The sequence below is a fragment of the Passer domesticus genome, unplaced genomic scaffold (assembly GCF_036417665.1).
Source record: "Passer domesticus isolate bPasDom1 unplaced genomic scaffold, bPasDom1.hap1 HAP1_SCAFFOLD_99, whole genome shotgun sequence".
In the NCBI taxonomy this organism is placed as follows: domain Eukaryota; kingdom Metazoa; phylum Chordata; class Aves; order Passeriformes; family Passeridae; genus Passer; species Passer domesticus.
In genome coordinates, this window is record NW_026990193.1 from 6,904 (window position 1) to 20,320 (window position 13,417).

Below are 13,417 nucleotides of genomic sequence, written 5' to 3' on the forward strand. Positions count from 1 at the left end.
GGGTCCCCCCGGGGGGTCTGGGGGCTATGGGAGAGTCTGTGGGGTCCAGGGGTTTTTGGGGTGCCCCGGGGGGGTCTGGGGGCTATGGGAGAGTCTGTGGGGTCCCCAGGGGTTTTTGGGGTGCCCCCGGGGGGTGAGGTGTGTTTGGGGCGGGGGGGAGCTGTGGGGGTCTCACCTCTTGCCCCCTCCCCAGGAGCTGAGCCAGAATTCTGCCCCCGGCCCCGGGGGGTTCCTGGCGATCTTCGGGGCTCTGGCCTGGGGCCCTTTTGGGGGTCCCCTCCCGGCGCTGCTGCTCCTGCGGAGACCCCAGCAGGGGCTGGGGGGAGCCGGGGCGCCGCCTGTGGGGGGCTCTACGGTGGGCACGGGGGATCTGGGGGCACGGGAGCAGATTTGGGGGAATCGGTGGATTCGGGGTTAATGGCATTGTTTGGGGATTCACTGGGGGAATGGCACTGGGGCGGGTTCAGGGGGAACTGGGGGGATTTGGGGGGGGGTCAGTGAGGAGCTCGGGGGGGTCTCGGGGCAATTCGGGGGGTCCTGACATCCCCCTCCCCTTCCCCCCCAGCTCTGGGCTTGTGGATCTTCCACGGTGCCACCACCCAGAGGAGCCTCTTCAGCCGCGACCCCCGAGACCCCCGTGTGGCTGGTGAGACCCCCAAAGGCCCGGGACACCCAAACCGCCGAGGAGCCCCAAATTTGGGACCCCCCCAAACTCCTGTTTGCCCCCGCCCCAGGTCTCCCCACGGTCCCCACGGCCACGGGGCAGGTGCTGCTGGCCGGGGGCTGGTGGGGGCTCGTGCGACGCCCCGACGACCTCGGGGAGCTGCTGATGGCCTTGGGCTGGACCCTCCCCTGCGGTGAGACCCCCACAAACCCCGCCGGGGCGCCCCTCCTTTGCTGGGGTCCCCCCAAAACCCTGTATCCCCCCTGAGCCCCCCAAACCCTGTGTCCCTCCTGAGCCCCCCAAACCCTGTGTCCCCCCTGAGCCCCCCAAACCCCTGTGTCCCTCCTGAGCCCCCCAAACTCTGTGTCCCTCCTGAGCCCCCCAAACTCTGTGTCCCTCCCGAGCCCCCCAAACCCTGTGTCCCTCCTGAGCCCCCCAAACCCTGTGTCCCTCCTGAGCCCCCCAAACTCTGTGTCCCTCCCGAGCCCTCACCCTGCACCCTGATCCCCGTGTCCCCCCCAGCCCTGTCCCCAATCCCCCCCGAGCCCCGTGTCCCCCCAGGCCTGTCCCCGGCCCCCTGAGCCCCGTGTCCCCCCAGCCCTGTCCCCGGCCCCCCCCGAGCCCCGTGTCCCCCCAGGCCTGTCCCCGGCCCCCCGAGCCCCGTGTCCCCCCAGGCCTGTCCCCCGGCCCCCTGAGCCCCGTGTCCCCCCAGCCCTGTCCCCCGGCCCCCTGAGCCCCGTGTCCCCCCAGGCCTGTCCCCGGCCCTGCTGCTGCTCCTGGCGGGGGCCGTGCTCCGCGAGCTCCGAGCGGTGGTGGGGGAACGGCGGCAGCGGCGCCGCTTTGGGGGGGCCTGGGGGGCCTGTGCCAGCGCGTCCCCCACCGCCTGCTGCCCCTCGTCTACTGAGGGCTCCTCCGAGACCCCCCTGCAGACCCACCGAGGGACCCCCCCAGGACTCCCCACGTTGCCTGTGGAACCCCCCTGGGCTCCCCCCATCTACTGGGGCACCTTCGGGGACCCCCCCAGCTCCCACCCCCAGCATTTACTGACACTGCCGGGATCTCTCCCATGGACTGAGGGACTCCCAGGACCCCCTTGGGACGCCCCCAGGTCACAGGGGGTTCCACAGCCCCATCGCTGTGGATCACTTGTAATAAAGTCTTGGGGTCTCCTTTCTGGCTCTGTTAATGCCCGTGTTCATTAGCGCCCCCCTTCATTAACTGGTTTTCCTCTTCGCTAATCAGTTCCTCCTTCATTAATAAATGCCCGCATTCATCAGCACCCACTTTTATTAACCAGTGCCCGCATTTATTAATTAGCACAAGGCGCTTGTTTGGGGTCAGTTTACTCCTAGATGTTCTTTGGCCAGGTCATTAACAAGAAGGGTCTCTCGGTTCTTTGGGCTCTGGTTGCTCCCATCCCTTATTGCACAGCTTTCCCTGGGCCACTTTGACCAGCCCTTCATCAGCTCACACCCTTCATTAATTCAGGATCTCTCCTAATGGAACCTCACCAGTCTTGAGTCCCTCTCCTTGGTGGGCTGTCCTTTAACGCGCGGTTCTTGGCCTGGTTCCTTGGTCTGGATCAGGTTCTCTCCTGAATCCGCATCCCGGGGCTCTCGTTAACCCCTCCCTTGATGAGTCCTGTTCCTCAGAGCGTCATTCTCAGTTTGTGGGACCTTGCTTAGTCCCACTCCTTAACGAGCCAGGATCATTCAGTGCCATCGCTTAATGAGAGTCACTGCTGGCAGGGCTTTGCTGGACGTTCATTAGTCCTGTCCCTTAACGAGCAGCTTTCCCAGGCCTGGTTCTCTGGACGTTCATCAGTCCCATCCCTGAACCAGTGGATTCTCTCCCGGGAGTGTTTCCTTGGTGTCTGCCCATCTCAGTCCAGCTCCTCGATCAGCTGCCGACCCCGCACCCCCCTTGTCATCTGGGGGCCGGCCGGGGACCCCCGAAAACCTCCTCGGCCCCCTCCATCACCACCCAGGGTGCCCGATCCGCCTGCCCCTCCCTGGGGGGCGGCTGGGGGCCTCCCCAGACCTTCTCCAGCCCCTCCCTGATTTCGGCCACCGCCGCCTCCTCCGCGGCCACCTCGGCGTGAACCCCCCGCGCCTCCCGGGCGAGCTGGGCCAGCTCCTCGGTGGCCCCCCGGCTCCAGCTCAGCAGGAACCCGACCTTCCTGCGGGCCCCTCGGAAGCGGCTCCGCTCGGGGGGCGGCAGCGCCCGCGCCCCCGCCTTCAGCAGCCGCCACAGGTGCCACAGAGCCGCCGCCACGTCGGCGCCGGGGTCGCGACTATCGCGACCCTCCAGCAGCTGCGCGACGGCCAGGAGCGCGCCGCTGTCGCCGAGCGGGCTCAGGGGCAGCCCCCGCGGCTCGGGCGTCGCGCCGGGCGCTCAGCAGCGCCTCGGCCGTGCTGGCGAAGGGGCGGCGGTCGCGGAGCGCGGCCGAGGCGGCGATGGCGGCGTCGGGGAGCTCGGGGAGCAGCGTCTCGTCCCCGCCGTGCAGGCTCAGCGCGAAGGCGTAGCCGAAGAGCGCGTTCGGCAGCTGGAACCGCACCAAGGGTGACGGCGGCGCGGCGCGCAGGGCGCTCAGCGGCGGCACCGAGGCTGGCACGGGCGGCGCGGGGCCGGGCCGGCCTTCGCCGCCCTCCTCATCCTCCTCCTCCTCGGCCCCCGAGCCGTCCCCGAGCTCCTCCACTCGCCCCGCCCGCGCCACCACCACGGCCGCCACTGCGGCAGCAGCGCCGCGGCCTCCCGGAACTCAGCAGCCGCCGGAACCCGTCGCGCTCCGCCTGGCTGAGCTGCTCCCACAGCCCGCGGCCCGTAGGCAGCGCTGGATCCCCGGGCTCGCGTAGATCGCGCAGCCCGGGCAGCGCGGGGCCCCGGGCAGAACTGCGCTCAGCGCGCAACGCCTCAAGAACCTGATCGCGGTAAAAGGCCTCGGCGCAGGAGCCGTGGGCGCGGTAGCAGCGCAGGGAGCAGAGGCGGCGGTGGCAGCGCGGCACGTGTAGGGGGCCGAGGGAGCGCTGCAGAGCCCGCACGGAGAGTCCGCCTCCACTGTCGCCATCTTGGCGTCTGAGCCCGCGCTTCCGGCGCCGCGCAAGCCGGGCACGCCCCGCCCGCCCCTCCGGGGCCATTAGCCAATCAGGGCTCGCAGTCTGGGCTTCCCCGCTCCTTGGTCGCTTTCCGTCAAGTTCCGACGCTCGGGTTTTTCCGTCCCCTGGACACGAACGATGCCATTTCCCCTGAGAAACAAAACTCACCAGGCCAGGTTCCTGATGTCAGTTTGCAGGAGGCACTTGGCACTCTCAAACCAGACACAGTTGCCTGTGGGGGCACCTTGCATCTGGGAGATATCCTGAAGCATGCGGAATTTCAGCAGGCAGCCGGCCACTCCGGGCCACCGGGCCCTGGACACGAACGATGCCCTTTTCCCCTGAGAAACAAAACTCACCAGGCCAGGTTCCTGATGTCAGTTTGCAGGAGGCACTTGGCACTGTCAAACCAGACACAGTTGCCTGTGGGGGCACCTTGCATCTGGGAGATATCCTGAAGCATGCGGAATTTCAGTAGGCAGCCGGCCACTCCGGGCCACCGGGCCCTGGACACGAACCATGGCCTTTCCCCTGAGAAACAAAACTCACCAGGCCAGGTTCCTGATGTCAGTTTGCAGGAGGCACTTGGCACTCTCAAACCAGACACAGTTGCCTGTGGGGGCACCTTGCATGGGGGAGATATCCTGAAGCATGCGGAATTTCAGCAGGCAGCCGGCCACCCCGGGCCACCGGGCCCTGGACACGAACCATGGCCTTTCCCCTGAGAAACAAAACTCACCAGGCCAGGTTCCTGATGTCAGTTTGCAGGAGGCACTTGGCACTGTCAAACCAGACACAGTTGCCTGTGGGGGCACCTTGCATCTGGGAGATATCCTGAAGCATGCGGAATTTCAGCAGGCAGCCGGCCACTCCGGGCCACCGGGCCCTGGACACGAACGATGCCCTTTCCCCTGAGAAACAAAACTCACCAGGCCAGGTTCCTGATGTCAGTTTGCAGGAGGCACTTGGCACTGTCAAACCAGACACAGTTGCCTGTGGGGGCACCTTGCATCTGGGAGATATCCTGAAGCATGCGGAATTTCAGCAGGCAGCCGGCCACTCCGGGCCACCGGGCCCTGGACACGAACGATGCCCTTTCCCCTGAGAAACAAAACTCACCAGGCCAGGTTCCTGATGTCAGTTTGCAGGAGGCACTTGGCACTGTCAAACCAGACACAGTTGCCTGTGGGGGCACCTTGCATCTGGGAGATATCCTGAAGCATGCGGAATTTCAGCAGGCAGCCGGCCACTCCGGGCCACCGGGCCCTGGACACGAACGATGCCCTTTCCCCTGAGAAACAAAACTCACCAGGCCAGGTTCCTGATGTCAGTTTGCAGGAGGCACTTGGCACTGTCAAACCAGACACAGTTGCCTGTGGGGGCACCTTGCATCTGGGAGATATCCTGAAGCATGCGGAATTTCAGCAGGCAGCTGGCCACTCCGGGCCACCGGGCCCTGGACACGAACGATGCCCTTTCCCCTGAGAAACAAAACTCACCAGGCCAGGTTCCTGATGTCAGTTTGCAGGAGGCACTTGGCACTGTCAAACCAGACACAGTTGCCTGTGGGGGCACCTTGCATCTGGGAGATATCCTGAAGCATGCGGAATTTCAGCAGGCAGCCGGCCACTCCGGGCCACCGGGCCCTGGACACGAACGATGCCCTTTCCCCTGAGAAACAAAACTCACCAGGCCAGGTTCCTGATGTCAGTTTGCAGGAGGCACTTGGCACTGTCAAACCAGACACAGTTGCCTGTGGGGGCACCTTGCATCTGGGAGATATCCTGAAGCATGCGGAATTTCACAGGCAGCCGGCCACTCCGGGCCACCGGGCCCTGGACACGAACGATGGCCTTTCCCCTGAGAAACAAAACTCACCAGGCCAGGTTCCTGATGTCAGTTTGCAGGAGGCACTTGGCACTTTCAAACCAGACACAGTTGCCTGTGGGGGCACCTTGCATCTGGGAGATATCCTGAAGCATGCGGAATTTCAGCAGGCAGCCGGCCACTCCGGGCCACCGGGCCCTGGACACGAACGATGCCCTTTCCCCTGAGAAACAAAACTCACCAGGCCAGGTTCCTGATGTCAGTTTGCAGGAGGCACTTGGCACTGTCAAACCAGACACAGTTGCCTGTGGGGGCACCTTGCATCTGGGAGATATCCTGAAGCATGCGGAATTTCAGTAGGCAGCCGGCCACTCCGGGCCACCGGGCCCTGGACACGAACCATGGCCTTTCCCCTGAGAAACAAAACTCACCAGGCCAGGTTCCTGATGTCAGTTTGCAGGAGGCACTTGGCACTGTCAAACCAGACACAGTTGCCTGTGGGGGCACCTTGCATGGGGGAGATATCCTGAAGCATGCGGAATTTCAGCAGGCAGCCGGCCACCCCGGGCCACCGGGCCCTGGACACGAACCATGGCCTTTCCCCTGAGAAACAAAACTCACCAGGCCAGGTTCCTGATGTCAGTTTGCAGGAGGCACTTGGCACTGTCAAACCAGACACAGTTGCCTGTGGGGGCACCTTGCATCTGGGAGATATCCTGAAGCATGCGGAATTTCAGCAGGCAGCCGGCCACTCCGGGCCACCGGGCCCTGGACACGAACGATGCCCTTTCCCCTGAGAAACAAAACTCACCAGGCCAGGTTCCTGATGTCAGTTTGCAGGAGGCACTTGGCACTGTCAAACCAGACACAGTTGCCTGTGGGGGCACCTTGCATCTGGGAGATATCCTGAAGCATGCGGAATTTCAGCAGGCAGCCGGCCACTCCGGGCCACCGGGCCCTGGACACGAACGATGCCCTTTCCCCTGAGAAACAAAACTCACCAGGCCAGGTTCCTGATGTCAGTTTGCAGGAGGCACTTGGCACTGTCAAACCAGACACAGTTGCCTGTGGGGGCACCTTGCATCTGGGAGATATCCTGAAGCATGCGGAATTTCACAGGCAGCCGGCCACTCCGGGCCACCGGGCCCTGGACACGAACGATGCCCTTTCCCCTGAGAAACAAAACTCACCAGGCCAGGTTCCTGATGTCAGTTTGCAGGAGGCACTTGGCACTTTCAAACCAGACACAGTTGCCTGTGGGGGCACCTTGCATCTGGGAGATATCCTGAAGCATGCGGAATTTCAGCAGGCAGCCGGCCACTCCGGGCCACCGGGCCCTGGACACAAACGATGCCCTTTCCCCTGAGAAACAAAACTCACCAGGCCAGGTTCCTGATGTCAGTTTGCAGGAGGCACTTGGCACTGTCAAACCAGACACAGTTGCCTGTGGGGGCACCTTGCATCTGGGAGATATCCTGAAGCATGCGGAATTTCAGCAGGCAGCCGGCCACTCCGGGCCACCGGGCCCTGGACACGAACGATGCCCTTTCCCCTGAGAAACAAAACTCACCAGGCCAGGTTCCTGATGTCAGTTTGCAGGAGGCACTTGGCACTGTCAAACCAGACACAGTTGCCTGTGGGGGCACCTTGCATCTGGGAGATATCCTGAAGCATGCGGAATTTCAGCAGGCAGCCGGCCACTCCGGGCCACCGGGCCCTGGACACGAACGATGGCCTTTCCCCTGAGAAACAAAACTCACCAGGCCAGGTTCCTGATGTCAGTTTGCAGGAGGCACTTGGCACTGTCAAACCAGACACAGTTGCCTGTGGGGGCACCTTGCATCTGGGAGATATCCTGAAGCATGCGGAATTTCAGCAGGCAGCCGGCCACTCCGGGCCACCGGGCCCTGGACACGAACGATGCCCTTTCCCCTGAGAAACAAAACTCACCAGGCCAGGTTCCTGATGTCAGTTTGCAGGAGGCACTTGGCACTGTCAAACCAGACACAGTTGCCTGTGGGGGCACCTTGCATCTGGGAGATATCCTGAAGCATGCGGAATTTCAGCAGGCAGCTGGCCACTCCGGGCCACCGGGCCCTGGACACGAACAATGCCCTTTCCCCTGAGAAACAAAACTCACCAGGCCAGGTTCCTGATGTCAGTTTGCAGGAGGCACTTGGCACTCTCAAAACAGACACAGTTGCCTGTGGGGGCACCTTGCATCTGGGAGATATCCTGAAGCATGCGGAATTTCAGCAGGCAGCCGGCCACTCCGGGCCACCGGGCCCTGGACACGAACGATGCCCTTTCCCCTGAGAAACAAAACTCACCAGGCCAGGTTCCTGATGTCAGTTTGCAGGAGGCACTTGGCACTTTCAAACCAGACACAGTTGCCTGTGGGGGCACCTTGCATCTGGGAGATATCCTGAAGCATGCGGAATTTCAGCAGGCAGCCGGCCACTCCGGGCCACCGGGCCCTGGACACGAACGATGCCCTTTCCCCTGAGAAACAAAACTCACCAGGCCAGGTTCCTGATGTCAGTTTGCAGGAGGCACTTGGCACTGTCAAACCAGACACAGTTGCCTGTGGGTGCTCCTTGCATCTGGGAGATATCCTGAAGCATGTGGAATTTCAGCAGGCAGCCGGCCACTCCGGGCCACCGGGCCCTGGACACAAACGATGCCCTTTCCCCTGAGAAACAAAACTCACCAGGCCAGGTTCCTGATGTCAGTTTGCAGGAGGCACTTGGCACTCTCAAACCAGACACAGTTGCCTGTGGGGGCACCTTGCATCTGGGAGATATCCTGAAGCATGCGGAATTTCAGCAGGCAGCCGGCCACTCCGGGCCACCGGGCCCTGGACACGAACCATGCCCTTTCCCCTGAGAAACAAAACTCACCAGGCCAGGTTCCTGATGTCAGTTTGCAGGAGGCACTTGGCACTCTCAAACCAGACACAGTTGCCTGTGGGGGCACCTTGCATCTGGGAGGTATCCTGATCCATGCGGAATTTCAGCAGGCAGCCGGCCACTCCGGGCCACCGGGCCCTGGACACGAACGATGCCCTTTCCCCTGAGAAACAAAACTCACCAGGCCAGGTTCCTGATGTCAGTTTGCAGGAGGCACTTGGCACTGTCAAACCAGACACAGTTGCCTGTGGGGGCACCTTGCATCTGGGAGATATCCTGAAGCATGCGGAATTTCAGCAGGCAGCCGGCCACTCCGGGCCACCGGGCCCTGGACACAAACGATGCCCTTTCCCCTGAGAAACAAAACTCACCAGGCCAGGTTCCTGATGTCAGTTTGCAGGAGGCACTTGGCACTGTCAAACCAGACACAGTTGCCTGTGGGGGCACCTTGCATCTGGGAGATATCCTGAAGCATGCGGAATTTCAGCAGGCAGCCGGCCACTCCGGGCCACCGGGCCCTGGACACGAACGATGCCCTTTCCCCTGAGAAACAAAACTCACCAGGCCAGGTTCCTGATGTCAGTTTGCAGGAGGCACTTGGCACTCTCAAACCAGACACAGTTGCCTGTGGGGGCACCTTGCATCTGGGAGATATCCTGAAGCATGCGGAATTTCAGCAGGCAGCCGGCCACTCCGGGCCACCGGGCCCTGGACACGAACGATGGCCTTTTCCCTGAGAAACAAAACTCACCAGGCCAGGTTCCTGATGTCAGTTTGCAGGAGGCACTTGGCACTGTCAAACCAGACACAGTTGCCTGTGGGGGCACCTTGCATCTGGGAGATATCCTGAAGCATGCGGAATTTCAGCAGGCAGCCGGCCACTCCAGGCCACCGGGCCCTGGACACGAACGATGGCCTTTCCCCTGAGGAACAAAACTCACCAGGCCAGGTTCCTGATGTCAGTTTGCAGGAGGCACTTGGCACTGTCAAACCAGACACAGTTGCCTGTGGGGGCACCTTGCATCTGGGAGATATCCTGAAGCATGCGGAATTTCAGCAGGCAGCCGGCCACTCCAGGCCACCGGGCCCTGGACACGAACGATGGCCTTTCCCCTGAGGAACAAAACTCACCAGGCCAGGTTCCTGATGTCAGTTTGCAGGAGGCACTTGGCACTGTCAAACCAGACACAGTTGCCTGTGGGGGCACCTTGCATCTGGGAGATATCCTGAAGCATGCGGAATTTCAGCAGGCAGCCGGCCACTCCGGGCCACCGGGCCCTGGACAGGAACGATGCCATTTCCCCTGAGAAACAAAACTCACCAGGCCAGGTTCCTGATGTCAGTTTGCAGGAGGCACTTGGCACTGTCAAACCAGACACAGTTGCCTGTGGGGGCACCTTGCATCTGGGAGATATCCTGAAGCATGCGGAATTTCAGCAGGCAGCCGGCCACTCCAGGCCACCGGGCCCTGGACACGAACGATGGCCTTTCCCCTGAGAAACAAAACTCACCAGGCCAGGTTCCTGATGTCAGTTTGCAGGAGGCACTTGGCACTGTCAAACCAGACACAGTTGCCTGTGGGGGCACCTTGCATCTGGGAGATATCCTGAAGCATGCGGAATTTCAGCAGGCAGCCGGCCACTCCGGGCCACCGGGCCCTGGACACGAACGATGCCCTTTCCCCTGAGAAACAAAACTCACCAGGCCAGGTTCCTGATGTCAGTTTGCAGGAGGCACTTGGCACTGTCAAACCAGACACAGTTGCCTGTGGGTGCTCCTTGCATCTGGGAGATATCCTGAACCATGCGGAATTTCAGCAGGCAGCCGGCTACTCCGGGCCACCTGGTCCTGGACACAAACGATGGCCTTTTCCCTGAGAAACAAAACTCACCAGGCCAGGTTCCTGATGTCAGTTTGCAGGAGGCACTTGGCACTGTCAAACCAGACATAGTTGCCTGTGGGGGCACCTTGCATCTGGGAGATATCCTGAAGCATGCGGAATTTCAGCAGGCAGCCGGCCACTCCAGGCCACCGGGCCCTGGAAACGAACGATGCCCTTTCCCCTGAGAAACAAAACTCACCAGGCCAGGTTCCTGATGTCAGTTTGCAGGAGGCACTTGGCACTCTCAAACCAGACACAGTTGCCTGTGGGGGCACCTTGCATCTGGGAGATATCCTGAAGCATGCGGAATTTCAGCAGGCAGCCGGCCACTCCAGGCCACCGGGCCCTGGAAACGAACGATGCCCTTTCCCCTGAGAAACAAAACTCACCAGGCCAGGTTCCTGATGTCAGTTTGCAGGAGGCACTTGGCACTGTCAAACCAGACACAGTTGCCTGTGGGGGCACCTTGCATCTGGGAGATATCCTGAAGCATGCGGAATTTCAGCAGGCAGCCGGCCACTCCAGGCCACCGGGCCCTGGAAACGAACGATGCCCTTTCCCCTGAGAAACAAAACTCACCAGGCCAGGTTCCTGATGTCAGTTTGCAGGAGGCACTTGGCACTCTCAAACCAGACACAGTTGCCTGTGGGGGCACCTTGCATCTGGGAGATATCCTGAAGCATGCGGAATTTCAGCAGGCAGCCGGCCACTCCGGGCCACCGGGCCCTGGACACGAACGATGCCCTTTCCCCTGAGAAACAAAACTCACCAGGCCAGGTTCCTGATGTCAGTTTGCAGGAGGCACTTGGCACTGTCAAACCAGACACAGTTGCCTGTGGGGGCACCTTGCATCTGGGAGATATCCTGAAGCATGCGGAATTTCAGCAGGCAGCCGGCCACTCCGGGCCACCGGGCCCTGGACACGAACGATGCCCTTTCCCCTGAGAAACAAAACTCACCAGGCCAGGTTCCTGATGTCAGTTTGCAGGAGGCACTTGGCACTGTCAAACCAGACACAGTTGCCTGTGGGGGCACCTTGCATCTGGGAGATATCCTGAAGCATGCGGAATTTCAGCAGGCAGCCGGCCACTCCGGGCCACCGGGCCCTGGACACAAACGATGCCCTTTCCCCTGAGAAACAAAACTCACCAGGCCAGGTTCCTGATGTCAGTTTGCAGGAGGCACTTGGCACTGTCAAACCAGACACAGTTGCCTGTGGGGGCACCTTGCATCTGGGAGATATCCTGAAGCATGCGGAATTTCAGCAGGCAGCCGGCCACTCCGGGCCACCGGGCCCTGGACACGAACGATGCCCTTTCCCCTGAGAAACAAAACTCACCAGGCCAGGTTCCTGATGTCAGTTTGCAGGAGGCACTTGGCACTGTCAAACCAGACACAGTTGCCTGTGGGGGCACCTTGCATCTGGGAGATATCCTGAAGCATGCGGAATTTCAGCAGGCAGCCGGCCACTCCGGGCCACCGGGCCCTGGACACGAACGATGCCCTTTCCCCTGAGAAACAAAACTCACCAGGCCAGGTTCCTGATGTCAGTTTGCAGGAGGCACTTGGCACTGTCAAACCAGACACAGTTGCCTGTGGGGGCACCTTGCATCTGGGAGATATCCTGAAGCATGCGGAATTTCAGCAGGCAGCCGGCCACTCCGGGCCACCGGGCCCTGGACACGAACGATGCCCTTTCCCCTGAGAAACAAAACTCACCAGGCCAGGTTCCTGATGTCAGTTTGCAGGAGGCACTTGGCACTGTCAAACCAGACACAGTTGCCTGTGGGGGCACCTTGCATCTGGGAGATATCCTGAAGCATGCGGAATTTCAGCAGGCAGCCGGCCACTCCGGGCCACCGGGCCCTGGACACGAACGATGCCCTTTCCCCTGAGGAACAAAACTCACCAGGCCAGGTTCCTGATGTCAGTTTGCAGGAGGCACTTGGCACTGTCAAACCAGACACAGTTGCCTGTGGGGGCACCTTGCATCTGGGAGATATCCTGAAGCATGCGGAATTTCAGCAGGCAGCCGGCCACTCCGGGCCACCGGGCCCTGGACACGAACGATGGCCTTTCCCCTGAGAAACAAAACTCACCAGGCCAGGTTCCTGATGTCAGTTTGCAGGAGGCACTTGGCACTGTCAAACCAGACACAGTTGCCTGTGGGTGCTCCTTGCATCTGGGAGATATCCTGAACCATGCGGAATTTCAGCAGGCAGCCGGCCACTCCGGGCCACCTGGTCCTGGACACAAACGATGGCCTTTTCCCTGAGAAACAAAACTCACCAGGCCAGGTTCCTGATGTCAGTTTGCAGGAGGCACTTGGCACTGTCAAACCAGACACAGTTGCCTGTGGGGGCACCTTGCATCTGGGAGATATCCTGAAGCATGCGGAATTTCAGCAGGCAGCCGGCCACTCCAGGCCACCGGGCCCTGGATACGAACGATGCCCTTTCCCCTGAGAAACAAAACTCACCAGGCCAGGTTCCTGATGTCAGTTTGCAGGAGGCACTTGGCACTGTCAAACCAGACACAGTTGCCTGTGGGGGCACCTTGCATCTGGGAGATATCCTGAAGCATGTGGAATTTCAGCAGGCAGCCGGCCACTCCGGGCCACCGGGCCCTGGACACGAACGATGCCCTTTCCCCTGAGAAACAAAACTCACCAGGCCAGGTTCCTGATGTCAGTTTGCAGGAGGCACTTGGCACTGTCAAACCAGACACAGTTGCCTGTGGGGGCACCTTGCATCTGGGAGATATCCTGAAGCATGCGGAATTTCAGCAGGCAGCCGGCCACTCCGGGCCACCGGGCCCTGGACACGAACGATGCCCTTTCCCCTGAGAAACAAAACTCACCAGGCCAGGTTCCTGATGTCAGTTTGCAGGAGGCACTTGGCACTGTCAAACCAGACACAGTTGCCTGTGGGGGCACCTTGCATCTGGGAGATATCCTGAAGCATGCGGAATTTCACAGGCAGCCGGCCACTCCGGGCCACCGGGCCCTGGACACGAACGATGGCCTTTCCCCTGAGAAACA

At 61.3% G+C, this 13,417-nt stretch overlaps 1 protein-coding gene across 1 annotated transcript; it reads right to left on the bottom strand.

The window, feature by feature from the left end:
* Nucleotides 1–1,990: 1,990 nt before the first annotated feature.
* ZNHIT2 (zinc finger HIT-type containing 2) lies at nt 1,991–3,731 on the bottom strand. The gene is given in 5 exon segments (XM_064407272.1): nt 1,991–3,031; nt 3,033–3,370; nt 3,373–3,417; nt 3,420–3,665; nt 3,668–3,731. Coding segments are annotated over 5 exon segments (1,134 nt in total). The 3' UTR covers nt 1,991–2,590.
* Nucleotides 3,732–13,417: the final 9,686 nt, after the last annotated feature.